Raw genomic sequence first — 27440 nt, 5'->3', positions numbered from 1 at the left:
TTTTCCAAAGTGTTGATGCAAATTTATATGCCCAGAGCCAGGAAAAAGAGATTCTTTCTTTTTTATTTTACATAGAAATCTTTCCCCCATCCTCTCCCCACCACCATCCCCTATTCCCCATCCTGCTTGGCTCAGGCCATGCCCAGCAGCAAGAGGGAGGCTGGCAGAAGCTTGGGCAGGCTGATGATGCCTGAGAAGCCTCAAGCACTTTGGTCCATACAGTCAACAAAAGACCATGGTCTGGAGGACAAGAAACAGCCCAGCGACATCTGATCATGGCTATAAATGGGAGCCTGGAACAGGGAGCATGTGCTGCTAGCATGAACAGAGAGCTAGTCACATTAGCTCCCACAGGTAGGCCCAGTATGTTGGGGGTGGGGCAGAGTGAGTACAGGAAAAGCAGTCTCTGGACCTCACCCTCACCCCATCTTCTCGTCTTCCCTTGCCCTCAGGGCTGGTCCTGGAAGAGGGGCCTTGCCTCCAAAACTCCCTGCCGAGCCAGTCGCCAGTCCTCAGCTTATAAGTTGGAGGCATGTATCTGGCCATTGATCAGACTCACTGTTCTCACTACCACAGGAAGTTGTCCAGCTTTGCCTGGGAGGGAGGGAGCAGGGTCCTTGCCGCTATTCTCTGCTTAGCCTTGGCCTTGGGCTTAACAGGCAGTGGGCGGATCATAGTCGTGTCAGTCTGAAGGAGATGTCAAGGAAGAGGCCTAAAGAGGGGCAGGAAAGGCTCAGACTTGGGGGTGGGCAGCCCTGCTACACTGAGCAAGGTCTGGTTCTACACACCTGAGGCTGCAGCCACTGGCAGGCTGGGGTAGGTGGGTACAGGGTACGGATGGTGTGGACTCTATAGCTCAGCTCAGCCCAATGCCACAGAACAAGGATACAGGCTGGATGAATTTTGTTCGGCCTCCAAGCCCATCGAAGCCTGTCCTTACCTAAAGCAGAAGGAAGAAGTGAGTGGACCATGCTAACAGGCTAGAGGGCTGGCAAACCAGCCCCACCCCTGAAATGGCTGGCACTTGCCACTGTGCTGTGACACTCACTGCATCTGTGTTGCGACAGGGCTCCACCCTGGCCCTCTTGAGCTGTTTCTGGCCCAGGACAGCATTCCGGATGAAGACAGGGAAGGCACCAGCCAGCTCCTCATCTGGCTCTCCCACACAGCGCTGGCCGCCCAGTGAGAGCTGGGACTCCTGCAGGGGAGACCCCAGTGGCAGGTTTGATGAGTAGGATGGCAGTGAAGAAGTGGGATGGGTAATGGTCAGGGAACAGGATTAGATCTCTGATGCCTCATCAGGAGGCTGGAAGGACAACGAGTAGGGTTCCCAGGTGGCTCTAAAGTACCTCCATCCTGGGCCAGGAGTGAGAGGGGTCTGGCAAGACCCTGCCCTTTTAGAAGTCCAGCTTCACACTCAGTCCTTGCAAAGGTTGGATGGTGACTGCCTGAGCTGCTTCTGGGAAGCCTTACCTGCTTGTGACCTTTGGGCATCTTCTTGGGAATGTCTTGAACGGGAGAGCTGCAAGAGTGTGACATGAAGGCAAGAGGCAAGTGAGCAAGACACAAGGGGCAGGCGAGCCAGGCTCAGCAAATGCCCCTTAGAGAGCCACTATGTAACACGGTTGCTGTTATGGCTGTGTGCTGGATAAGGCATCTCAGTGATCCCCACCCCAAGTGCAGGTTTGTGAACTGGACAGCCACAGCTGTCAGAGTGGCGGAGGCAGGGGAGGTTGGACCACATCCCAGTCTTGTGGCTTCCACTCAGGGTCAAGCTAATTCCAATGCTCCCCAAGCCCTCAGGCACCTCACCATGTCTCAGACTCTATGTGGGACTAGTGAGCCCAACTCATTCACCACCCATAGGAGAAAAGCCAGTTATGCCCTGAAGCAGGCAGAAGGCATCTAATGAGCTCAGGCCTAGCCCTACCTGTCCAGAGAGCAGCCCCCCTCCACAAGACCCTCAGTAAGTTAGATAGCCCATAAAGTGCTCTCACAACTCAGGGCTAGGCCATCTTCTTAGATAATCTGTGTAGGCAGGGCCTGGGGCAGAACAGATCATGGTCACAGGCCCTGGCCTCCCACTCCCAGCTCCAGAGCTGGACACTGTTTCCATGCAATTCCTGGGGACCCTGGCAGCCGGATACCCTCTCCTGGTATTTTTTCAGGTGGGTGTGAGGATGGTCCATGACCTACAGCTGACCCTGTGGCTTCTCAAAGCCAAGAGGACAGGGGCAGGATCAGGGCCTGCCCCCATAGCATATGGTGAGGTCACATGATGACCATGGGAAGATTCTCCCCTTGCTGCAAGTCTGGCTCTGGAGAGGCTGATCTGAGTTGGGGGCATCCGGGGTTCTCTCACACCCTCTGCAGGCCCTGAAAGTGGTAGAAACATCTCCACAAGGCCTGACAGCCTGCAGGCCCCAGATGCTTACTTTCAACCTTTACAGCTAAAGAAGGGGCAACATGAGGACGCCAGAGTGTGAAGCAGGCAGTGATAGGCCTCCTGACTGCAGCCCACATGCCCTAAGTTTGTTTCTCATTGCTACCAGGCCTGGCCCTGTACAGCATGGGTGCCTCCACCCCTGAGGTTGGGCAGTGGGGGATAGCCCAGCTGGCTTTCCCTTTTGCACTCTCCCTGGGCCTCCTCCACCACCACAGGCTAACATCTAAATTTCTTTCTCTCGTGTCCAAAGTCTTTGATTAAGAGGAAACCTGCTGAGCCCTTGACCTCCCTTACTTGAGCAGTGTATACCTACACGTATGTACGGGAGTAGGTCTTAGCTCCATGATGAACTACACTTGGCCTGCCTGGTCAAGGACAGCTTCCGCATTCCCAGTCCCGCTGTACCCCTAGTGCAGGTCCTACCCACCCTATTGCAGGTCCACACAGCTTCTCATGCTTGCCCCTGAGGGCTACTGTCTTAAGTGGTGGAGCCTTGGGCTCCACGATTTGAGATGGTTCTCAAACCATCTCTCAAGCATTAGCCTGAGAGGCACACAGTGGAAGAGGAAGTTCACAGTCCCTGGCTCAGGACTCTGGTAGGCAGGCATTCAAGGTATTGGGAGCACACACACCCTCAGCACCATCAGCCCAGACCTGCCCCTACTGGGACCCATATGTTCTTTCCAACTAACATCCCAACACCTTTGATTGAAGGGTGCTGGTGAAGATTAACGAGACAAGCAAGAGAAGGGCTTTGCACAGAGTGAGTACTCAAGAGAGGGAAGAAGAGGTGGCTGGAATAAAAGCCATGGTCAAGCCCAGGTGGCCCTAACTGCCCTGTCAGCCACTCAGAGCTATTAGGGCAGGGCTTGCAGAGATCTCTTAGCCATTCTCCCTCCAGGCTGTGGACAGGGACAGGGACTATCACTTACTGTGCCTTCTCTGGACAGAGCTTCTTAGTGTGACCATGCTGGATGCTAGAAGGCCGGCCTGGGGGGGTGGCCACATCAAAGGTGGCATTGAGGTCAATATCATCACTGAAGGCTGGCCGGCGAAGCTTCAAATTCAGCACCTCCACAGGAGCTGGGCTGTAGGTAGAAATGGCCTGGTTACTCAGGATCACAGTGGCAGGCCAGAAGGACAACAGCCCCTCAAGCATCACAGATAGCTTGGCTCCAGGAGCCTGGAGCCCATACCTGGCTCAGGGCCACCCTGCAAGGAAGCCCTAATTCTACAGAAAAAAACCCACTTGGCTCAGTCCTTCACACAGTCATAGGACAGTGAAAGTATAGAAGACATGGAAAGAAGCAAGCAGAAATCCACACAAAACCCAAACATACAAACAAAAGGCTACTGCCTTTTGACCAAGTAGCCTCCTTTCTCAGAATGCAGTGCAAGGAGCCAGTGAGAGACATGACCACAGACTGATGTAGAGGGATTTCCCCTCCAGTGCTACTTTTCATGGCAAATGGCACAGTATTAGACACAGTCAAAATGACTCCCCTAGGGGCAGGGGGTACTTTCATAGCTTGAATATGATACAGACATTAAAGTAGTGTTTCTGGAGAGTAAACTTAATAATATGTGAAAATGTTCATATGTTAAATTTAAAAAGCCATACAGGGCCGGCCCAGTGGTGTAGCCGTTAAGTTTGCACGTTCAACTTCAACAACCCGGGTTCCACCGGTTCGGATCCCGGGTGCAGACATGGCACTGCTTGGCAAGCCATGCTGTGGCAGGCATCCTACATATAAAGTAGAGGAAGATGGGCACGGATGTTAGCTCAGGGCCAGTCTCCCTCAGCAAAAAGAGGAGGATTGGAAGCAGATGTTAGCTCAGGGCTAATCTTCCTCAAACAAAAAACAAAACAAAGAAAAAAAAGCCATACAAAATTCTTGTTTAATAGGCACAAGAGAAAAAACACACAAATTAGACTTCCTGAAAATTTAAAATTTTCTGCATCAAAAGATACTATCAACAGTATAAAAAGACAATCCATAGAATGGGAGAAAATATTTGCAAATCATATATCTGATAAGGGATTAAATCTAGAATACACAGAAAACTAAAACTCAACAACAAAAAAACAACCCAATTCCAAAATGGGCAAAAGACTTGAATAGACATTTCTCCAAAGAAGATATATGAATGGCCAATAAGCACATGAAAAGATGCTTAATATCTCTAATCATTAGGGAAATGCAAACCAAAACCACAATGAGATACGTATTAGGATGGCTACTATCAAAACAGAAAACAAGTGTTGGTGAGAATTCAGAGAAAATGGAACGCTTGTGCACTGTTGGTGAGCATGTAAAATGGGACAACAGCTGTGGAAAACAGTAAGGCAGTTCCTCAAAAAATTAAAAATAGAATTACCATATGATCCAACCATTCTACTTCTAGGTATACACCCAAAAGAACTGGAAGCAGGATCTAGAAGAGATATTTGTACACCTATATTCATAGTAACATTATTCACAATAGCCAAAACGTGAAAGCAACCAAGTGTCCATGAAGATGAATGGATAAGCAAAATGTGTATATACATACTATGGAATATTATTCAGCTTTAAAAAAGAAGAAAATTCTGCAATACACTACAACATGGATGGACTTTGAGGACATGCTAAGTGAAGTAAACCAGTCACAAAAAGACAAATACTATATGATTCTACTTTTATGAAGTACTTAGTAGGCAAACTCAGAGACAGAAAGTAGAACGGTGGTTGCCTGGCTCTGGGGGGAGGGAGGAGTGGGGAGTTGCTGTTTAATGGGTACAGTTTCAGTTTTACAAGATGAAAAGAGTTCCAGAGATGGAGAGTGGAGATGGCAGCACAACATTGTGAATGTATTTAATACCACTGAACTGGACACTTAAAAATGTTGGTAGGCGCTGGCCCGGTGGCACAGCGGTTAAGTGTGCACGTTCTGCTTTGGCAGCCCAGGGTTCACCGGTTCGGATCCCGAGTGCAGACATGGCACCAATTGGCAAGCCATGCTGTGGTAGGCATCCCACATATAAAGTAGAGGAAGATGGGCACAGATGTGAGCTCAGGGGCAGTCTTCCTCAGCAAAGAGGATTGGCAGCAGATGTTAGCTCAGGGCTAATCTTCCTCAAAAAGAAAAAAAAGAGTTGGTAAGTTTTATGTTATGCATATTTTACCACAATAATTTTGGGAAAAAACTCTATGTATAGCACAATCACATGATTTGGTGCACACATCTCCCATGCCAACAGCCACCCTCCTCATATAGAAAAAAGACTGAAAGGAAATACACTGCATGTCACTGGTGACTACCTAGGCAATAAGTCCGTCTGTTCCAAATTCTCAATAATGAATGTGTTTTTACTTTATAATGGGAGAGGTATTCTATCAGAAAATTGCAGCCAATAGGATTTTTCTAGCTCATCCAGGCCTAGTGGGGCTCCCCAGTTCCTGTGGTCAGAAGAGATCTCTGGGGAGTATTAGGGACAACACCAAGAACACCCTCTCTCTTTCCTTCCCTCAGGAACCTTTCAGGGCTGCCTACAGCTCTACCACTCTCACTGGTCAGGGACAGAGGGCTGAACTGTGAGGGTATTAGTCTCTGGCTAGGAGCCCACTGGGGTGTGCAGCTCAGAGGAAAGGGAACTACTTGTACTGATTTGGGTAGGTAAACAATGTGGAAAGCTTGGACTATCTCTTCCTTTCCCTGGCCAGGGCCCTGGAAGGTCTACCTCTTCCTTGCCTGCAAGTAGAAACAAAGACTGCACAAACCCACCTCAAACCAACCCCATGCCGGTTGCTTTGCTTCCCACTCTATGAAACACAGCATAAAGCAGCAGCCAGGACCACCCATGCCAACCTTTTTGTAGTATCTGTTATTCTGCCACTATTTACCAACCCCAGCAAGTCCAGGCCCAGGTTAGGAGAGGTGCACTCATGAGGCAGGCAGGGTCTGGCTGAGGGGAGCCATTTTGCCCTCCATGTGGCTCACGGCACAGCTTCCTGCTGCCATCTCCTCAGACCTTGCCCAGCGGTGCCTATGGCACGTGCCCAGCCTTGGCTCAAGTCAAGCCAGTCTTCTTTACTTTCACCTTCCCACCATCCACAACACTAAACTCAAGACTCAGGAGGCTCTCACTGTGACTCCCTCGCTCCCCTATACCCACATCTGGCTCATATGAACAGATTTCCTGTTTCCTCAGACTGTTCCCAGTATATCCTTTTATGAGTTCGAACAGTTTCCCTTCCTGCCAAGGGTCTTGCTTTCCTTCCCACCATCTGTCTGTCTGACGAAGAGGAAGAGTGGGAGGCCCAATAACCCTCCCTCACTGGTTGAGGTCCTGGCTTAAGGCCCTCCTGGGTGATACCATCGCCTTGGGGACACTCATCCAGGGCCAATGTACAGGGCTTCATGCCAGAGGCCTCAGGAAGTGAGGCAAGACACTCAAAGGCCCCATTTCCAAAACAGAGCCAAGGCCCTGGGCAGATTCATCGTCTGTGTGGCCTGGAGTCAGACAATGTCTCCTCTAAGAACTCACAGCACTTAGCAGGCCTACCCTAAGCAAAGGCCTTCCCAGCTCCCTTCAGCCTGGAGGTCAGGGGCCCTTAGGGTCCATGAGAAATGTCTTCTGAGCACCCCATCTGTAGTTGGTAATAGCTGCCTCCTGAGGCCACCACAAAATTACAAGACTGAAGGATAATCCTACTGCAACAAATGGAATGGACAACCACCATCAGTACCCATAGATTTCCAGAAAATTCTGGGAGAGAGAGCATGGCCAGGGAACAGGAGACCTACACAACAGCCAGCACCCACAAAGACAGGGCTATGAATGCAAGGGAGAACCAGGGGAAGATCTGGATTTTCAGAAGCATTAAATAGGCCTGAAAACTGAAGTGCTGATGGAAGATGTGAGCTTGGCTCCACCCCTTCCTATGTCTGCACTGGCAGAACACCAGGAAGCCAGGCTGCTACTCTGTGCTAAGAACTGGAAGGGCCTTTCACCTGTAACATCAAGCAAACCATCTACAGTGACTTAGGGCAGCCAGTATCAGAGAGTAAAGCTCTCTGCTTCCTGGGTTCGGGTAAGACTCAGCATGAGGCCAGCTCACTGCACACTCCCCTCAAACCCTGCCCACATAGGTTGGGTTCTCAGGCAGCCTTTCATCACTCCTCCTTAGAGGGCCACAGGCAGCCAAGGAACCCCAGACATGGGAGGAAGTCCAAGAGAAAGGTCACGATGATCCTGAGAAACAAAATGTTAGACCATAAAACAAGGAATAGCATATTTTTCAAAGGATGCACTCAGAGAGCAAGAAAGAATGCTTGCAAATTTAAAATCTGATTCAGCCTTAAAAAGGAAGGAAATTCAGACACAGGCCACAACATGGATGGACCTTGAAGACAGTATGCTAAGTGAAATAAGCCAGTCACAAAAGGATAAATATTATATGATTCCACTGATATGAGGTTCCTAGAGTAGTCAAACTGATAGAGACAGAAAGCAGAATGGTGGCTTCCAGGAGTAGGAGGAGGGGGAAATGAGGAGTTAGTGTTTAACGGGTAGAGAGTTTCAGTTGCGGAAGTGGAAAAGTTCTCTAGATGAATGGTGGGGATGGTTGCACAACAATGTAAATGTACTTAATGCTACAGAACTATACACTTAAAAGTGGTTAAAATGGTGAATTTCATGTTATACATATTTTACCACAATAAAAGATATGATTAAGTAAAAAGTTATAAAAATTAAGAAATTCTAATTAAAATTTAAGAAAATCTCTCAGAATGAAAGACAAAAACACAAAGGACCAATCCAGGAAGTCAGACATTAGACCTGCAGGTGTTCCAGAAAGAAAGGCCGGAGACATTGGCGTGCAGCAGATTCTCAAAAGAAAATCACAAGAAAGTTCCCGCAGCTGAAGGGAGATTCGAGTGTTCACATTTAAAGGACCCACCAAGAGCCCAGAAGGATGAATGGAAAAGACTCATCTGGGAAGTCGCAGAAGCCCAAGGGTAGAGGAAGCAGCCTAAAACTGTGCCATGAGGAAAAATAGATTCACTTACAAAAGGGCCAAGAATAGGATGGGCATCAATTTCTCAGTGGCAATACTGGATTTTAGACAACTAGAAAGCAGGGTCTTCAGAGTTCTGAGGGAGACTAACTTTCATCTAGAAGCCAAACTGGCAATCTAACCTAAGAGCAGCATAAAAGTATTCTGACATGCACTCCAGCTCCCTTCCTTAGGAATTATTTCAAGATGACCTTTAACAAAGCAAGGAAGTAAATAAAGAAAGAATAAGACATCAGATACAAAAATCAGTGGCTCCAACCAGGAGAGAGCTGGGAAAAGTCTCAGGATGACTGCCTTGCTTGCTCACCTCTCCACTGCAACCTTGGGTGCTCCCTCGAGTGCTTTCTGTCAGCTTGGAAAACTGGAACCACCCTGAATATCCACTGAGAGGAGAAGGCCTGAGTGAACATGGCTTGTGCACTCCATGCACAGTGGGTGAAGGAGGAACAACATGGATCTCTGTGGACTAATCTGAATATATCTCCAAGGCATTCCAGAGAGTCATATTTGAAAAGCTACAGGGGCCGGCCCCGTGGCAGAGTGGTTAAGTTTGCGCGATCTGCTTCAGCGGCCCAGGGTTTTGCCGGTTTGAATCCTGGGCACGGACATGGCACCGCTCATCAAGCCATACTAAGGCAGCCTCCCACATGCCACAAGTGGAAGAACCCACAACTAAAAATACACAATTATGTACTGGGGGGCTTTGAGAGAAAAAGGAAAAAGTATAAAATAAAATCTTTAAAAGCTACAGTATGACACAAAAGTATCAAGAAACACCTAAAATCAAACGCCCAAATGACCCCCTCCCCCCATGGCTGTGTATGGCTCATGGGATTTTCATCTGTAATGAAGCAGAGGTCTAGGAGGGTTCGCATCAAGCTGGTGACCTGGTATCCCTTGGGCTGGAGTGCAGGTTCAAGGAACCATCAATGGGTGATAGGTTGAAAATCAGAGGCATACACCAGTTCCACCAGAGTGATCTTCCTCAAGTATCCCCAACAGCTTCCATTGTGTTTAGGATAAAATCCACGCTCCAAGGCTGCCCACGAAGCCCTGTAGATTTGGCTCATCTGCCACTGGCCCCTCTCCCTGAAGCATACCCAACTTAGTCACACCTCAGGGTCCTTGCTTTCACCATTCTCTCTGCCTGGACTGTTTTTCCTTCAGATCTGAATATTGGTTGAAGGAATGTGCCTGTACATTGTGATACATCAAGAAAGCTTAAGTCTTCTTCCAGACCCACATAGCAATCTGTCAGCTATCATGGGGCAAAGGTGGATGGCAGGGTCTTTTAGGGGACCTGTAGTTTCGAGGGTCTTGCCATTAGAGCAGAAAGAAGACAGGGCAAAGCTGCTACTGAGAATTCAACAACTATTTTGAGAGCCTGGGGCCCTAGGAAAGGACCCTGAATTTAGAACAGACTGTGCCTAGTTAAAAGAAGAGCTAATACTAAAAGCGACAGACTTGCCACCCTAATTTTTATGCCCAGAAAAATACTGGATTAAAAAGGGAATGAGGTCATCCTGCATGCAGCTTGATGGGCAGTCCACCCCAGCTTTGTACAGACGTAGACTTCTCAGATGTGGGATCCTGCTGGATTGAAAGATGGGGGAGACCAGAGCAGTCCTCTATATACCAAGGTGGGCTGCAGGCCCTGGCACGAGGCTTACTCAGAATGAAGTGGACTCATCCCCAACTGGGAGCTGCAGACCAAATCCCCAACTGGGAGCTCATGGCTTGGCCATCCAATCCCTCAGCTTGTCTAGCTCCAAGAGATCAAGTAAGGCCTGGCAAGCAGCAGGCACTCAGTAAGGACCTGCTGTAGGAGTCCAGGTCTCAGAGCAGCCTGAAGTGGTAAAGAAAGTAAGCAAACACAGCTATGCAAAGTCCCTGGGTGCCTCAAGGCAGCCTGTGTGCTTGTGCTTCCCTCACTGCGGACGCCAGACACAGAGGACAAGTGCGTGGAAACACCCTGAGGCCCATGGAATGGGAAGTAGAGGGAGTGCCATGGAGCCTGCAGAAAGCAGACTTGAGTGATATCCTAGGAAAAGGAGTTTTACTTCCTGCCTTGAGGCAGCCTGGGTTCTAAAGCTTTGTCCACATGGAATGGTCTCTGAGATTATCACCTTCCTGAGGGTGGGTACTATACCCACCAAGCTCCTGACAGAGCCCTTGTGTTACCTAGGGCTTCCAAGGTGGCATGGCCAATGGGCATTGAGGGTGGAGTGTAGAAGAAGGACTAGAAACAAAGCCTAGTTTGTCAAAATCAACCACACACTGGACCTCATAGAGAATCATGTGCCCATCACACACTCACAGCTCTTTTTCAGTCCAACCCAAAGTGGGGCAGGCAGGCAGCTGTGGTTCCATGAAGAGACACTGGAAGATGCTAAGGTAAGAAAGGAAAGAGTAAGATTGAGGAATTAAAGGTACAAACGAGAATGAGAGGAAACTAGCTTGTATGCCTTCACTCCCTCGTGCAGATGCTGACAGGTACTATGGCGTGGGGAAAGGAGCGTGCGTGTAAGGAAGCTGGTGGTGAGGGACACAGATTAAGATGTGGCTCCAGGGCCCGGCCCCATGGCTGAGTGGTTGGGTTCATGCACCCTGCTTCGGCGGCCTGGGGTTTTGCCAGTTAGGATCCTGGGCGCAGACATGGCACCGCTCATCAAGCTATGCTGAGGTGGCGTCCCACATGTCACAACTAGAAGGACCCACAACTAAAAATATACAACTATGTACTGGGAGGTTTTGGGGAGAAAAAGGAAAAATTTTTTAAAATCTTAAAAAAAAAAAAACGATGTGGCTCCAGGTCAACTCACAGCTAAGTGTGTACAGATTGAGTGGACCAGGCTCCAACAAGACTTTAGAGCACCTCTGTGGCCTGTGGCACCTGACACAGCATCTGACTAAGAAGTGCTACCTGTGCAGAGGAGGGTGAGCTTATGCCTGCTGAGGAGACTAGAAAAGGCTCTACAGGACAGCTGACCCTTCAGCATGGAAAAGAGCTAAAGCACAGAAAGGCACAGAAGCAGGAAGGCAAGGAGTGTTCCACTGTGTTTGACAGTAACATATGGCTGAAGCCTAAAGATCCACCACAGCCCACAAGGCTGGCTCCCTGAGTGCCTTGGACACAGTGCTGAGCGGTCAGGGAGCCGTTTGGCAAAGGAGGAGTGTCATGATGCTGAGGAGCAGAGGGATGGGTCACAAGCCTCATGTGGAGGTGGTAGCAAGGGAAAGGGTCAGGAGGTACCACAGATGGGGCAGGCTCCAGCAACTGATTGCATGTTGGGAAGAGGGAGCATAATGACTTTCCAAAGTACATTGAAAAGTGGCTCAAATAAAACGCTGGGTCACTAGGTTATGTGTTTTCTGTCTGGGCCATCAGCTGGGCAGCTAGGCAGGAGACAGCCCTGAGGATACTCTCTGCCAGCCGGCTTCTGTGAAACACTTAGGAGGACAAATGGGTGGCCACTCCAGGCAGGGACCCCATCCCTCTGCCTCTTGGCTCCCTCTGCTGGCAGCTTTAATGCACACATTCCTGCGACCAGAAGGGAATTATCCCAGTGAGTGGTTTCATGCTTGTTTCAGGATCTGGGGCAGACAGATGCATTTGGTGAGGCATTCCATAAACAGGATGTGCTGAGACAGTCAATGTTCCTGCCCCTTCTCTGACCATCCCTAGGTCCTCTCTGGCCTACCTTGGCCTCTCCTTGTCAGAGCCTAGAACTTGTCTCAAAGCTGCTTTCCAGCTAAATCTTGGCTATCTCCCAGCACAAGAGGTCCACAGCCTTCAGACCCACATGGGCCACCCACCCCAGCAAAGCCAGGAGGAGTAAAGATCCTTCCCAGACAGCTCTTCCAGCTTGGGGCCCCTGCACCACCCCAGAGGGTCAACAAACCTCTCTAAAACCAGGCGGTTGACAGTCTCGCTGTCCACTGGCGGTAGGTTTAGGGTTTCCTGCAGCATCGTTAGCTTTTTTTTCAGGCTCTTGGGGAAGGAAAGAGAAGAGTGTAAAAGAAAGGCTGAGGCATCAAGTCCAGAGAGAGTGCTAAGGACATGAGCAACATGCATGAAGGGCAAGCCCACTGAGAACAGAGTAAGGTCTGAAACCCCAACATCAGGCTCAGGAGGCCAGGACCACCTGGCTTCAGAACCCCTCTCTGGTGGAGTCTCTCCTCTGGTGACCTCAGGGATGTAGGTCAGGACAGACTGTGAAGGAAGACCCATGGTGCTGTCCGCCCTCTTCTGAGGAGGCCCAGGCTCCAGACCAGGGCCAAGGTGAACATCTGACCCAGGAGGATGTAGGGAGCCCAGAACCACAAACTGGTGCACAGGTTCCTGGGCAGAGCTAGCCCAGCGCTGCTCTTGGAGGGCGCACAACCAGTCCTCATTCCAATCTGGCCAGGGATGTCCCTCACCACGATTTCTTTGTCAGCACTCTGTAAGTCCTTCTGGGCCGACCTCAGCTCCAACTTGGTCTGGTCTAGCTCAGAGTAGACTGTCTGCAACTACAAGAAAGTATAGGGAGTAAGGGACCAGCCAATGGGTGGCCATGTGCCCTGCCCCCGCCTACAACTACCCAGTGCATGCTCATGGTAGCCCAGGGTCCAGAAGAGTCTGGGGATATGGGAGGAAACCCTAACTCTGTGAGCAACGTTCACTGGAGCTGCCCAGGAGTGGGAGCTGCTTCCTATACTCTGCATACCATGGGTACACCATGCCCAGAAATAAAAGCAGCTGTGCTAATTGAACCAGGTTTCAAGAGCCCTCTACTCTGGGCCTGGCACAAAAACAGGCCTCTGAAGCTGTCAATTTGGGACCTGTGCTCTCTGGTCAGCTGAGAGGTACCCAGAAGCCAGGAAGAGCAGAGGGGAACATAGTGTGCACATGTTGAGGGGATACCAGCCTGATCTGTCACTCTAAGTGGACAAGCAACATAGCCAGAGCCAAAGCCCAGTAAGGACCAATAACCAGTCCCTGTGTGTCATCCAACAGCCCCATTGAGTCAGCTGCACCATCAGGCCCCACAGCCTTGCTCAGGAGACATGAATGAGCATGACAAAAGGACAGCCACCTGTCCCCTGACCTTCTGCTCCCGCTAAGTTACCTTGCTTCTGGAAGAAAACAAGTCCTTCTTCAGCTTGTCAGCTAGCTCCCCTGAGGCCTTCCGAGCCTCTTTTAGATTCTCATACTCTCTACAAAGGGGTCATGGAAAGAGATGTCAGAACAGGACACCCTGCTGGTTAGACCATAGCCATAGCACCAACCAAACACAAAGTCTAGCCCAACCCCTCAGCCCATTCTCATTCCTACTCTAACGCCTGAGCTCAACAGGGACCAGGTGGCACTGAGGAGGGTCTGTACTCAATGCAAGGAGAGCTGGTGATTCTCTGTTCCCTGCTTGTCCTGCAGGCACCGGTGATTTGAGAGGATTTGCAGGAAGCCCTGGCCTCACTAGGAGGACCCCTACACCACCTGGCCCCCACAGGAGTCAACTGGGATCCTCCATGCCTGTCAGCCAAATGGACCCTTTTTCCCAGTTTCACACCCACAGTAGTAGAGAATCTGAGCAGTTTCTGATGCAAGCCAGGCAGGGTCAGTAACAGTGCTGATGGGAAACAAGCTTCAGATATCATGACAAGGCTTATAGCTCAGAGAGCTGTGCCAACCTTCTTAGGAATAACACTTATAATTCACACTCAATTCTCTCAATAACCCTATGAGGCAAGTTATTACTATCTCCATTCAGGAAGCTGAGAGTCAGAGAGGCTAAGAAACTGGCTCCTGGCCACACAGTGAGAGGTGGGTTCAGGGTTAGAACTGAGGCAGCATGGCTCCAGAGCTTGCCTCTTAACTCCACCTGCTCTGCTTTACAAGAGATAGGCATGGGCCGACCCAGTGGCGCAGTGGTTAAGTTCACACGTTCCACTTTGGCGGCCCGGGGTTTGCCGGTTCAGATCCTGGGTGTGGACATGGCACTGCTTGGCAAGCCATGCTGTGGTAGGCATCCCACATATAACGTAGGGGAAGATGGGCATGGATGTTAGCTCAGGGTCAGTCTTCCTCAGCAAAAAAGAGGAGGATTGGCAGCAGATGTTAGCTCAGGGCAAATCTTCCTCAAAAAAAAAAGAGAGAGAGAGAGAGGCAGTAGATGGAGAGGCACGGCTGGGGTGCCATGGCTTAGCTCCTAGGCTTGGACAAGGGGGCCAGAGTACACACTTCTTAAGGGATACGCAGTACACAGCCAGTTGCTCCACTGCTGACTGTCCCACACCCATGTCTCGGATCATCTCCTCCACCTCCGGCCGCTGGCTCTGAAGTAGGAGCTCAATCCTGAAAAACACCCATCCCACGGCATTTAAAATCTGGAGGCTGATGGGTAGATACCCAGTACAGCTCTGCCTCCCTTTGCTGCTGTTGCTATGGTGACAGCCTGGGCTGCTAGGATGCTTTAGCAGGCAGGTCTGCACAAAGAAAGGCCCCACAGCAGAGCTAAGCGCAGCTGCAGGGATGCTGCTGGGGAAAAAGGGATGCTGACAAAGGGCCTCAAGGTCAAGGATTCCCCAGAGAAACGTTCTTGGAACAAAATACCTGCCAGGTTGTCTGGCCACAGGAAGGAGTGTGGCAAGGGTCCCCATGGAAAGTAGCAGAGCCCACAGAGGCTGAGCAAAGAGATCTGTGGGTTCCCCTCTCCCAGCACCCCTGTGGCCTATGGAGATTTGAGCCACAGAAGCGACCCAGCCCCTGCTGCAGTCCTGGGAGCTGTGCCACTTGGTGGCCCTGGATGCAAGGGCATAGGGCAGGCCCCAGCTCCAAGCTCACCGCTCCATGGTCTTCATCTTGCTCCTGAGTCGGCGGGCTTCCTCTCGTGCTTGTTTGGTCTCATCCTGCTGCTGCTCCAAGTACTTCATCTGCTTCTGAAGAGCAAACACACCCATACATATCTGTTGCTTGGAGGTTCTGAGGGGCCACAGGTAAAGTCACTGGGAGAACTCTACCCAAGAGCTGTCTGCTTTTGAAAATACTAATAATTATGTGCCTCTAACCCCCAGGAGGTAAGGCTCCTGGGTCCCACTCTGGTTTGTGCTTTTTCTTTTTTTTAAAGATTTTATTTTTCCTTTTGCTCCCCAAAGCCCCCTGGTACATAGTTGTGTATTTTTAGTTGTGGGTCTTTCTAGTTGTGGCATGTGGGATGCTGCCTCAGCATGGCTTGATGAGTAGTGCCATGTCTGTGCCCAGGATTTGAACCAGCGAAACCCTGGGCCACCGAAGCAGAGCACGTGAACTTAAGCACTTGGCCAAGGGGCCAGCCCCTGGTTTGTGCTTTTTCTGCTAAGAGGCCCGAGGCCTTTTGGAAACATAGCTTCCTCACCTCCCTGCTTGCTTTCTCCTGAGATACGTCTTACTATAGGCACAGCCCCCTGCCAGCATCTATGGGGCCATTGTGGGCTGCTAAGGTCCTGTGGCCTGGGCCTCATGGTGCATGTTGTGCAGGAAGAAGACGAAGCCTGGAGCACAAATTCAGGCCTCATTATCGACCATCTAGACCCATGGACAGTTGCCAGGATAGGAGAGCTGAGCCAGAGGCAGCTGGCCAGGCTGCCCTCAGCACAAGACCACTCCATCTCTGACCTGGGAATGCCATCAGAGACTCTTGCTCTGCAGCCAGGTGCTGGTTTGCTTCTTCCCTCCCACTGGCAAGGCCACATGATCCAGCCCAGCCACCAAGGAAGAACAGAGACAATGAACACCCTGGGGCCCTGTCTCTTCACGAGGATGGCTCCCTTTGCCTTTCAAATGGCATCCAGCAAGGATTGCTCCTTCCTACGAGACCAGAATATCAATTGTGGGTTCAGATCAATCACCTCATGCCCCTTGGAGAGCAAGAGGCTCAGCAACCCAGGCTGATACAAAATTCATCTGGGTCTAGAGCCGCTTGCTCTGCAGGCTTTGATCTGCCTGGTCAGCTCAGCACAGCTGACTTCAAAGGCCCCCTGATCCTGTCTGGGATGCTGTTTGATCTGGCTCCAGAGAGCAGCCTAGCCAAAGACTAGAGTGTTAATGGAAGGTTCTTCAGGCTGGCTTTGCCAGTGGAATAAAAACTACTTTTGGAAACATAGCCCAGCCTCACCAAGGTCTTGGCTGAGTAGCCCCTCCATGAAGCACTGGGAAGGCCTCACCTCTCCAAGCTACCTAGTACAAAATCCATAAGTGCAGCCAATATGGCCCTTTTCTTATGGGCTAGATAGATATAGTATGGGAAGCCTGGGAAGAAAGGATTTGTCTCCATTTTACAAGTGTGCAACCCAAGTTATTGACCAAGGCAAAACCAGAAGATAAGCTGAGAGTGGTGAGCCCAGGACTGGGGCTCTATCTCCCCACCAACTTATGCCCACAGGACCTGGGGACCCACCTTGAGGGTGGAGCACAGCATCTCGGCCTTGTCCAAGGCCCTCTGCAGAGATTCCACGGTGGCATTGCGTTCTTCCAGCGTGTCCCGCAGAGTGTCAATGATGACCTGGCTGTCCCGTTTCTCCTTCTCTGGAACAGGGGAGGAGGGTAGATGGAGGAGAGGCCTGTTCACCCATCAGCATGAGAATCTAGGCCCTTGGGCTCCAGCACCCCACCCCAGAGCCAGGTGAGGAATAAGTCTCAGGCTAGAAAGTTGGGTGGCCCCCTTCTCTCTCCAGCATGCATCAAACCAGGGAAGCTGAGCCAGAGTCTCTTCATGCAGGGAATGAGACCGTATTTCCGCTGCTTGGAACTACTTGAGTAAAGAATTCACTGCTCCCCACTCCTGTGGGTCTATTTAATTCATCATCCCAGAACTCAAGTAGGTTCCTACCAAACTTGGCGGCCGAATCCTCTCCTATAAATACTCTGTTCCATCAGGCAGCCCCCTCCCAGCCTGGGTCCTGGGCAAGAAGCCTCAGAAAAAGAAAAGAGGCTCACCTGGTCTAGGTGGACAGTCTCAGTCACCTCCCTTTCCTCTCTTCCTGCCAATCACAAGAGCTGGCAGTACTCTTGGACATACAAACAGGGAGAGCTCCTGGCTCTACCAGAAGGTTGGAGGCCTTTCTCCCAGGGCCTTTCCCTCTAGTGCCCAAGTCAGAAGCTTTCCAGGGCCCTTGTCTCTTGCCAACTCACCTTTCTGGGAAAGCTGGGCTCTGGTATTATCCAGTTCATTCTACAAGACAATATGCACAATAAGTAGCAGGAAGGCATCATAGCTGGCCTCTACTCAGTCTCCCATAAGGCTTGAGGGGAGCCCCAAGAGGGGACAATGAGGCCTGTAGGTCCAGGGAGACATGGCCTCTGCTGTATCTCAAGGCCAAGCTAAGTCAACAATGGAGAAATAAACCTTGTTTTATGTCTGTGCGCCTTTTTAAAAAGTAGGTAAGATGGAGGAAAATAATCTCAAGTATAAGACCCTAGGACAGGGAAAGAGGCAGAACAGGGGCAAGAGAAGTGAGGTTGGGCCTGTGTGATCAGTCAGTCTTACAGCAGAGGCTTCCATTGCTTCCTTGGCCCTGTGCTGCCCCTTATCCTCTCTGGACATCAGTTGCACTCACTGGGGACACAGAGTTGGGATGGCCAAGGACCTTGGGCCACCACTCCTTCCCTCCACCCTGGGTCCTGCCTGCTTCACAGTCTACCTCTCTCCAAGCTCTAAGCTAGCTCTGTGTACCACAAATCTTCCACCCCCAGAATCCAATAGGGTAGATGAGCCAGAACAACTTTGTGCCTCTGGATGAAACCTCACATGTGCTAGGCTCTAACCAGACTGTTGTGAGGGCCAAATGAGCCTTTCAAAGCCCATGCATAAGTTCCAGAGCCACTACCGCAGAACCACGAGAGGCTGGGGCAGAAATGAGCCCACCTCCCATTCAGGTGTCTGGAGCACTCCACATTCTGTGAGCAAGAGAGGTGCTTACTCCATAAGCAGGAAAACAAGGCTCTGCAGAACTGAAAGGCTTGGTCAAGGGTCCATGGTGGTAGCTGGATAGAATCCAGGCAAATTCTCCTCCAGATCACCCTTCCCAGGTTGATACAAGACTCAGAATCTCACATGTGACTGATACTAAGGACTAGCCACAGTGGGTGGATAAGCCCCCTACTGCCAAACTCTCCACCCAGGACTCTGGAGGCAGGAGATTTTGGTGGCTAGACTGCTCAGGTAGGCTGAACACCTGGAGGTGGAAGAGGTGGGTGGAGAAGGGTAGACATGGACTGCCTGAGAACAGACACCATCCCAAAGCTAGTCCCCTGGCTCCTTCTACACCCAAGCAAGGTGCCTTCCAAGCCTTTGCTCCAAACCACACAAGATGTTGCCTCCCTGCCTCCTAGATTTGGCTTTGAAAGCCAGAAAGAAATGAAGCTGCCTTTGTTCCCTTTATCACAGAGAGGACAAGGCTTAAAACTGGGAGCAGTTACCATGACGATGAACACGTTGGCTTTAAGCATGAAAGCTCCACGTTCTTGAAGCAGTGAGGTTCCAAGGACATCATGGCACCCCAGGGCCAGGGCCAAATGAACCCTGATTTGACAGATGCCCAGAAAATTAACTGAGTTCAGCTTTACTTGCGAACCCCATCCCACTTCCTTGAGAGGTTTCTGCCAATCCAGCCCCCTTGTACACAAAGAAAGCTATATCTTAGACTTGGAGGGGAAGCAGTAGAAGTGTAGGAAGGAATCTACCCATCCTCCCCTGCAGTGTGGGTTTCTACTCTGGCTGCACATCTTGATTCCAGGGGCTATGCACTCTATTCCTACCTGAGAAAGACTCAGGCATCTGGATATATACCTAGCTCCCCAGGAAGTTGTGAGGCACAGCCAGGTTTGTGAAAATTGGGCCCACACATCTTCCCCAGCTGAGAACTAGAATAGTTTCCTAACTTATCTCTAACTGCCCAAGCAGCAAAGTGGCTGGGAAGGATGGTTGTAGATCCTTTGCAAGGTGAAGGGACCTCAGGAGAGACACTCTGACCTTCGGTCAGAATTGCCCTGAAATCCCAAGGGGAAGGCTCACAGTCAAGTGTCTCCCTTCTTCCCTAACAGTGTATTTCTCCGACAACTGTGTCTCATCACGTTCTCTGCTCTCCTTGCCTCTACCTTGAAATCTCTACCAAGTCTCCCCTCCAGAACTCCATCTCCATACTCTAGGTAGTTTCCCTGGGTGGGAGCAGAAAGTGAATGCTCAGAGGGCTTGGAATTCAGTAGAATGAGATAAATTCTGGGTACCTTTAAGAATTCTGCATCTAAGACACTCTCCTCCTCCTGGGCAAGGTCAAAGAAGAGCTTGTTGATAATGGTTCTTCTGCCAACCTGGATGGGAGAACAAGATAGAGTATGACTGCATAGCTGAGTCATGGGCGAGGGGGATAGGGGTATACATGCAGCCTAACATTGCAGCCAGGCCTATTCTCAGGCCTAACATTTCACGGCACGTCCTCTGGAGTCAGATGACCTCTGCAACCCTGTAGGCACCCCAAGCTGGTGCCACTGGTTTGGTAGTTACTAAAGTCATGGCACTGCAGACTCATGTGGTGATTGCTCAAAAGACACCCCAATTCTAGGTGCCGTGCATTGAGGAAATGGAGAAAGGCAGAAAAGGAGGTCAAATCTACCTAGGTGAAGATTGACCTACACAACAAGTCCATCCATCAGCTACCCTTGGGCATAAGCAGGCCTCTCAAGCCACTCAAAAGCACAAGTGAGGCTCAACCAGCCTCAAACCATGAGGGTCCAAAAAGGTTAAAGATATTGCTCAGTTTCAGAGGTGTTTCTTTGTTCCTCCTCCCTGGCAAGGAGAAGATGTCTTCAGCTGAGGTGTTTTCACCCTACCACCCTCACCTGGATTCGGCACTGCGGACAGGTCCGACTTGGTGCTGTCTCGAACCACTGAATTAGGCTGGAATGAGAAGCAGAAAAACAGACTGATGAACCCTGGCTGAGTGGAGATATACAGGCCAGGTAGCCACCTTGACCACAACAGGGTCTGTCCCGATCCTCCTCAACCCAATGCCTGCTCCTCAACCCAATGCCAACAGGAGGGCAGCACCACAGGCAGTGCCAGCACATCCCACACGGCCTGACTGACACAAGCACTCTGAGCATCTGGCCCTTTTTTTGGCCCCATTGGCTTGGCTCTCCCTATACCTGAGCTGCTCTTTTGTCAGCCTTCTAGGCTTTGACTGGTGGGAAACAGTCAAAGCCCAGGGTCCCTCAGAGAGGGGGATCCTAATAACACCCCCACTTTAAACTTTCACTTTCAAATTAAAGGGCTACACTTTCAAAGCTAGGGTGAACAAGAAGTAAAAGCAAGTAGCAGTGCAAGCAAATCACCTTTGCATCATTTCTCTGGGTGATCTGTCAACATCTCAAGCCTTAAACTTGAATTCAAGTAGTCTCCTACTAGTGGATTCTCCCATGCCCAGGGACCAGGGAGAAACAGAGTCCTTTCTAGAAGATAATACCATCATCCCAGGCCTCAAATTTTTGTCTATAAAGAATTTTTCAAATACTATATACAATATATAATCAAAGCTAACTATGCACAGTGGAATACTACACAGCAATGAGAATAAATGAATCTACAACTAAGAACAATATTATAGATGAATCACGTAAACATAACATTGAGGAAGAGAAGCCAGATACAAAAAAAAGGTATATTGTGTATCACTCCATTTATATGAAGTAAAAAAGTAGCCAAAACTCATCTATGCTGCTGGAAGTCAAGATAGCAGTTATTCTTATGTGCGGGGGAGAGGCTGGTTGGTGGGAGTAATTGGAAGAGTACACAGGGAGGTTTCTGGAGTGCTGATGTCTTGTTTCTTGATCTAAATTCTGGTTGCATGGGTGTATTCAGTGGGAAATTCTGCAAGCCACACACTTATTATATGTGTACTTCTATGTAATACACCATATTTCAATAAAGTGTTTTGGTTCTTTTTTAAACAGTCACATGTTTAAAAACCAGAATATACCCACACAAAGACTTTAGATATTGGAATTGTCAGACACAGATCATAACACATTATACTAAATAAATAAAAACCAACATTGGAAATATCAGTAGAAAATTAGAAAATAAAAGACGATCTAGCAGAATTTAATAAGAACCAAACAGAAATTCTAAAACTGAAAAAATGGCCAAAATTAAGAATTCAATGGATGAATTTAATAGCAGTTTAGACACAGCTGAAGAAGTGGTAAGCTGAAAGAGTTCAGAGGAAACACTGAGGATTAAAAAGATGTAAAAATATACAAAAGATGCTAAGAGATACAGAAGATACTGTGAGAAGGTCCAGCATACATATAATTAGGAATTCCAGAAAGAAAGTGTTAGTTAGAATAATACCTTCTCCACAAGAAGTCTATGTCCTAATGTCTGTCTTTGTTTTTTTTTAGGAAGCTTAGCCCTGAGATAACTGCTGCCAATCCTCCTCTTTTTGCTGAGGAAGACTGCCCCTGAGCTAACATCCGTGCCCATCTTCCTCTACTTTATATGTGGACACCTACCACAGCATGGCTTGCCAAGCGGTGCCATGTCCACACCTGGGATCCGAACCGGCGAACCCCAGGCCACTAAAGCAGAATATGCGCACTTAACCGCTGTGCCACCAGGCCGGCCCTATGTCCTAATTTCTAAAACCTGTGACTACATTACCTTATATGACCAGAGTAATTTTGCAGATGTGATTAAGTTAAGGATCTCCATGGGGCCGGCCCAGTGGCGCAGCGGTCAAGTTCGCACGTTCCGCTTCTCCGCGGCCTGGGGTTCGCCGTTTCGGATCCTGGGTGCAGACATGGCACTGCTTGGCACGCCATGCTGTGGTAGGCATCCCACGTATAAAGTAGAGGAAGATGGGCACGATGTTAGCTCAGGGCCAGGCTTCCTCAGCAAAAAAGAGGAGGACTGGCAGTAGTTAGCTCAAGGCTAATCTTCCTCAAAAAAAACGGATCTCGAGATGGGGAGATTGTCCAGCTGTGCCCTACATAATTACAAGTGTCCTTATTAATGATTCAGGAGTGTCAGAGTCATAGAGAGATTTGAAGATGTTAACACTGCTGGCTTTGAAGATAGAGAAAGGGGCCATGATCCAAGGAAAGCACAGTCCCACTTACACCTTGATTTTTACCCAGTAAGATGCATTTTAGACTTCTGACCTCCAGAACTGTAAAGTAATAAATTTGCATTGTTTTAAGCTACTAAGTTAGTGGCAATTTGTTATAGTAGAAATGAGAAACTAATATAGAAAGAAAAGAGGTCCCAAAAGAATGGCCCCGAAATTAAAATATCAAATTGAAGCTGGGTCCCTAAATAAGGGCCTTCTTACTTTTCTGCCTTTCTTCCAGTGAATTAAGACAAACTATTTTTAGAACAGTAACATTTCTTTGGTGGTGTTTTAATAAAAGTTCTTCCTGTTGCAAGTCATAAAAGTAAAAACAGCAAAAAGAAAAAAAGAAAGAAAATAGATAATGGAATAGAGGCAATACATGAAGAGACAATGGCTGATAATTTTCCAGAACTGATTAAAGAAATCATTCCACAAGTTAAAGAAACCTAATAAATCCCAAGCAGGATAAGTAAAAACAGTAACAAAAAGAGAGCTGAGGTGGCTATATTATTGTCAGATAAAATAGCCTTTAAGTCAAAAAAAGCTATCAGAGACAAAGAAGGATTTTATATATTGCTATAAGGTTTAATCCAACAAGAAATAACAATTATAAACATATATGCACCTAACAACAGGGCCCAAAAATGTATGAAAGAAAATTGTACGGAGTTGAAGGGAGAGGGGCCGGCCCCATGGCCGAGTGGTTAGGTTCGCACACTTTGCTTCGGCAGCACAGGGTTTTGCCGGTTCGAATACTGGGTGAAGACATGGCACTGCTCGTCAAACCATGCTGAGGCGGCGTCCCACATGCTACAACTAGAAGGACCCACAACTAAAAATACACACAACTATGTACTGGGGGCTTTGAGAGGAAAAGGAAAAATAAAACTTAAAAAAAAAAAAAAAGAATTGAAGGGAGAAATAGATAGTCCTACAATAAAAGTTGGAGATGTCAATATCCCACAATTTCAATAGTGGATACAACAATCAGACAGATGATCATTAAGGAAATAGAGGACTTGAACAACACTATAAACCAACTAGACCTAACAGACATATACTCCACCCAACAATAGCAGAATACACATTTTTATCAAGTGCACATGGAACAGTCTCCAGGATAGGCCATATATTGGGCCACAAAGCAAGTCTTAAGAAATTTTAAAAGATTTAAATTATGCAAAATATCTTTTCTGATCACAATGGAATGAAACTAAAAATAAATAACAGAAGAAAAATGGAAAATTCACAAATACTTGGAAACTAAACAACATACTCTTAAACAACCAATGGGTCAAAGAAGAAACCACAAGGAAAACTAGAAAATATCTTGAGATGAATGAAAATGAAAATGAAAACAACACACCAAAACTTACGGAATGCAGCAAAAGCAGTGCTAAGAGGGAAATTGGTAGCTTTAAACACACACATTACAAAAGAAGACACACATTAGAATAGCCATTATAAAAAACAAAATAAAACAGAAAATAAGTGATGACAAGGAAGTGGAGAAATTGTAACCCTTGTGCATTTTTGTGGGAATGTAAAATGGTGCAGTTGATGTAGAAAGCAGTAAGGCAGTTTTTCAAAAAATTAAACAGAATTACCATATGATCCAGCTATTCCACCTCTGGGTATAACCCAAAAGAGATGAAAGCAGGAACTTGAACAGACACTTGTACAATAGTGTGCATAGTAGCATTACTCACAGTAGCCAAAACACGGAACCAACCCAAGGTCCATTGATAGATGAAGGGGTAAACAAAATGTGGTATTTCCATACAATTTTATTGTTTAGTCATAAAAAGGAATGAAATTCTGATACATACTACAACATGGATGAACCTTGAAAATATTATGCTTAATGAAATAAGCAGACTCAAAAGAACAAGCATTGCATGATTGCCCTTACATGAGGTACCTAGAACAGGAAAATCCAAGGAGACAGAAGGTAAAATAGAGGTTTCCAGGGGCTGTGTGTGTGTGGGGGGAATGGAGAGTTATTGTTTAATGGGTACAGTGTTTCTGTCTGTAATGATGAAAAATTTCTCACGATAGTGGTGATGGTTACACAACATTGTGAATGTACTTAATGCCACTGAATTGTACATTTAAAAATGGTTAAAATGAAAGGCATCTTTCAGTTCAGTGAGCAAAACACCATGAGCAAAGCTCACCCTCTTGAGTTAAAAAAAATTTATGAACAAGAAATTATCATTGAAATTAAGTGGTGGCAGACACGTCCAAGGAATATTACAGGGATTTGATATCTTTATGAATCTTGTGATAGATGAAGGTGTGGAGAAGGCAACTAGTCGGCAACAGAACAATACTGGAATGGGGGTATTACAAAAAAATAGTATCATGTTAGAAGCCTTGGAAAGAGTATAAACAATGGCTGTGTTCGCCAGAGAAATCAATTGCTTTCACATGTTCCCTCTCCAAAAGGCCTGTTTTACTACTATATAAAAATGGGGTTGTATACATTTTCATATTGAACTTTTTGTTAAATAAACTTTTGTAATAGGAAAAAAAGGGTTAAAATAGTAAATTTTGTTATATTTTTACTACAATTAAAAAGTACATAGTGAAAAAAAAGGAAAAGAATGGTTAAAATTGTAAATTTTGTTATGTACATTTTACCACAATTAAAAAAGGAGCTCTGATCAGCTTGTCCACAGCTGCTAGGGGAATCTTTCTCCATCAGCTGTACGTTCAACAGAAGAGTCCTATAGGGTCAACAGGACGGCTTTATCAGGGAGCACCTCCCTGCCCTTGGATATTAACTTGGGTTTGCTGGCGTCAGTGAATATGTTAGAGTGTCTGACCAGAGATGACTCTGGATAGAATCAGTACAGACCATCAAGCAAACGACAACAAACTGGGTAGCCAGAGTGTCTACAAGGTTTCTATCTCAAAGAAATGAAAGGGCTCATTAGTGTAGTGAAAGCTCACCTCTGCCAGGGCTAAATAGTTTTGAAGTCACATCGTTTTGCAAACCGATCAAGGAAGCCCCTACTCTATCTTCACTGAACCAATCCTATCCCCCCGGACTCAGCCCAAGTATCATCTCCTTTGGGAAGCCTGCCCTGACCTGCCTGACCCAGGTCGGGAACCTCCAGTGGGGCTCCGTCTAGTGTCATTCTCATAACCCATCTGGGTTCCGAGGACGGGTCGTCCGGAGGCCCAACACCCCACCGCCCTGTAGCCGAACCCGGGCGAGCGCCCAGCCTCGACACAGGGGTCACTCACCACTGCAGGTGAAAGGTGTGGCCGCAGTGGATGGCGGCCACGTCGCGGGAGTGGTCGAAGAAGTCGGAGCAGATGGTGCACAGCGCACGGATAGGCATGATGACTGTTCTCAGAGGGCCCAGATAGCCAAGAAAACCGCGACTGGTCCAGCTTCGTGAGGACGCCCCCGCCTCCGCTCGCTTCAAATTTGGCTCCACTGAGTGACTTCCGGGAGCAGACCGGAAGTGGCGAGAAAGTGGCGGCGGAGCCTGAAGGTTGGGCCTGGATTGGACGAACCCTCACGGGGCGGGGCTTAACACCCCAGGGGCCTTAGAGAATCCTGGGGCGGAGTTAGGACTTGAACCCGCTAGCGGTAACTTTCAGGCGGCTCCCGGGTAGATTCAGCCGGTACCGTGAGAGCGTAGGGCTGGACTGGGACGGGGAGCAGCTACGCCGCCAGACAGGCCCCTTTCTGGAGCAATACAGGGCGATATGGTCCCAAGCCAGAGCTGGTGCGAGGCGCGCCGGGAACGGGCTCCTCAGTCCTGTTTTCTCAGAGCAGCCTTCTCTGCACTTCTCGAGTCGAGAAGACTGCGGCCAGAGGGGAATGGGACGATGGTCCCGATGGACAGCGGGTACCCTGGGTTCTGGGCAGTGCTGGACCATACCCTGGAAGGCCATAGTTCCCACAGATCAAAAGACTGCTCCACCCTCCCAAACCCTCGGCTTTGAGTGGTCCTAGAAAGATGGACACAGGTTTTTTGGGACACCCCTCAAGACACCCCAAGGTCACCCTGGCTTTATCCAAGCAAAGCATGATGATCCCTAAGTTTGGAGGCAGCAGAGCCAGTAGCCTGACTTTAGCTCTTAGCTCCCAGGAGGATCAGCTATGCCTCCAGACTACAGCGGAGTTGGAATTTTGAAGGCCCAGATGCTTCATAGGCCAGTGACTAACAACCCCTTTTTATTATTCCCACATCAGAGAAGTTGTCTTTGGGATGCTCCCTGAGAAAGAGCAGCATCTCTGGTGAGTTCACTGGGGCCATTGGGGCTGGGGTAACTCTTCCTAGGAGTTCTCAAACTTAGTTATTTTTAGCAGTGTTACTCCCCTTTCCCCAGAAGAAACCTTATTCAGAGTCCTATAATATAAAGCTGATTTGTTTCACCTGAAGTAGACCAGCATGAAGTCCTTTGGGCCTACGTGGAGAGCACAGGTGTTGTTCACAGAAAGGAGGAATCAACACAAAGGGGGCAGCATAGAACCTTGGTGCAATGCCCACCCTGCACCCTCTCCCCAGCCCAGGGAAGCCCACTTTGGTCATTGGCCAGGTCTCTCCCTAAGGTGGCTGGTCCTTGGTGGGTTCCAATTCTATGCCTAAGTCAAGACAAGAGCTCCTTATTCAACAGGACTTGTCGGAACAGCAGCCCAGAGGTTATTCCTTGGCATAAGCCCAGCAGAGGACCAACCACCCATGTGGATTTATAGGGTCCAGAAGACACCCCCACCCCCACCCCTGCATCAAGTAACACATGGTGGTGAGGATGATCTGCACTCTCAGCCTAAGCAATCCACA

The 27440-nt window shown here is 48.6% G+C and overlaps 1 protein-coding gene and 1 pseudogene across 3 annotated transcripts; one reads left to right on the top strand and one right to left on the bottom strand.

Annotated features, from left to right (window-relative positions):
* TRAIP (TRAF interacting protein) lies at positions 1-26657 on the bottom strand. Of its 3 annotated transcripts, none has more exons than XR_011526975.1 (15): positions 25888-26117; positions 20366-20423; positions 19754-19837; positions 17660-17699; positions 16926-17053; positions 15335-15429; positions 14732-14845; positions 13620-13707; positions 12931-13020; positions 12411-12499; positions 3379-3534; positions 1474-1522; positions 1049-1198; positions 789-940; positions 1-712 (listed from the first exon to the last, which is right to left on the bottom strand). XR_011526975.1 is itself a non-coding variant. In XM_070575251.1 (15 exons), the coding sequence occupies exons 1-15, from the start codon at positions 25983-25985 to the stop codon at positions 568-570; spliced, it is 1410 nt and encodes a 469-aa protein (XP_070431352.1). In that variant the 5' UTR covers positions 25986-26657; the 3' UTR covers positions 1-567. The 3 variants fall into 3 exon arrangements, 2 of the variants coding, with proteins under 2 accessions (XP_070431352.1, XP_070431353.1); XM_070575251.1 differs by having other exon boundaries at positions 1-687; positions 890-940; positions 25888-26657; XM_070575252.1 differs by lacking the exons at positions 12411-12499; positions 12931-13020; positions 13620-13707 and having other exon boundaries at positions 1-687; positions 890-940.
* On the top strand, positions 24798-25156 carry LOC139075940 (small nuclear ribonucleoprotein G pseudogene; annotated as a pseudogene).
* Positions 26658-27440: the final 783 nt, after the last annotated feature.

The sequence above is a fragment of the Equus przewalskii genome, chromosome 15 (genome assembly GCF_037783145.1).
Source record: "Equus przewalskii isolate Varuska chromosome 15, EquPr2, whole genome shotgun sequence".
In the NCBI taxonomy this organism is placed as follows: domain Eukaryota; kingdom Metazoa; phylum Chordata; class Mammalia; order Perissodactyla; family Equidae; genus Equus; species Equus przewalskii.
This window is presented reverse-complemented; position numbering and strand designations above follow the sequence as displayed.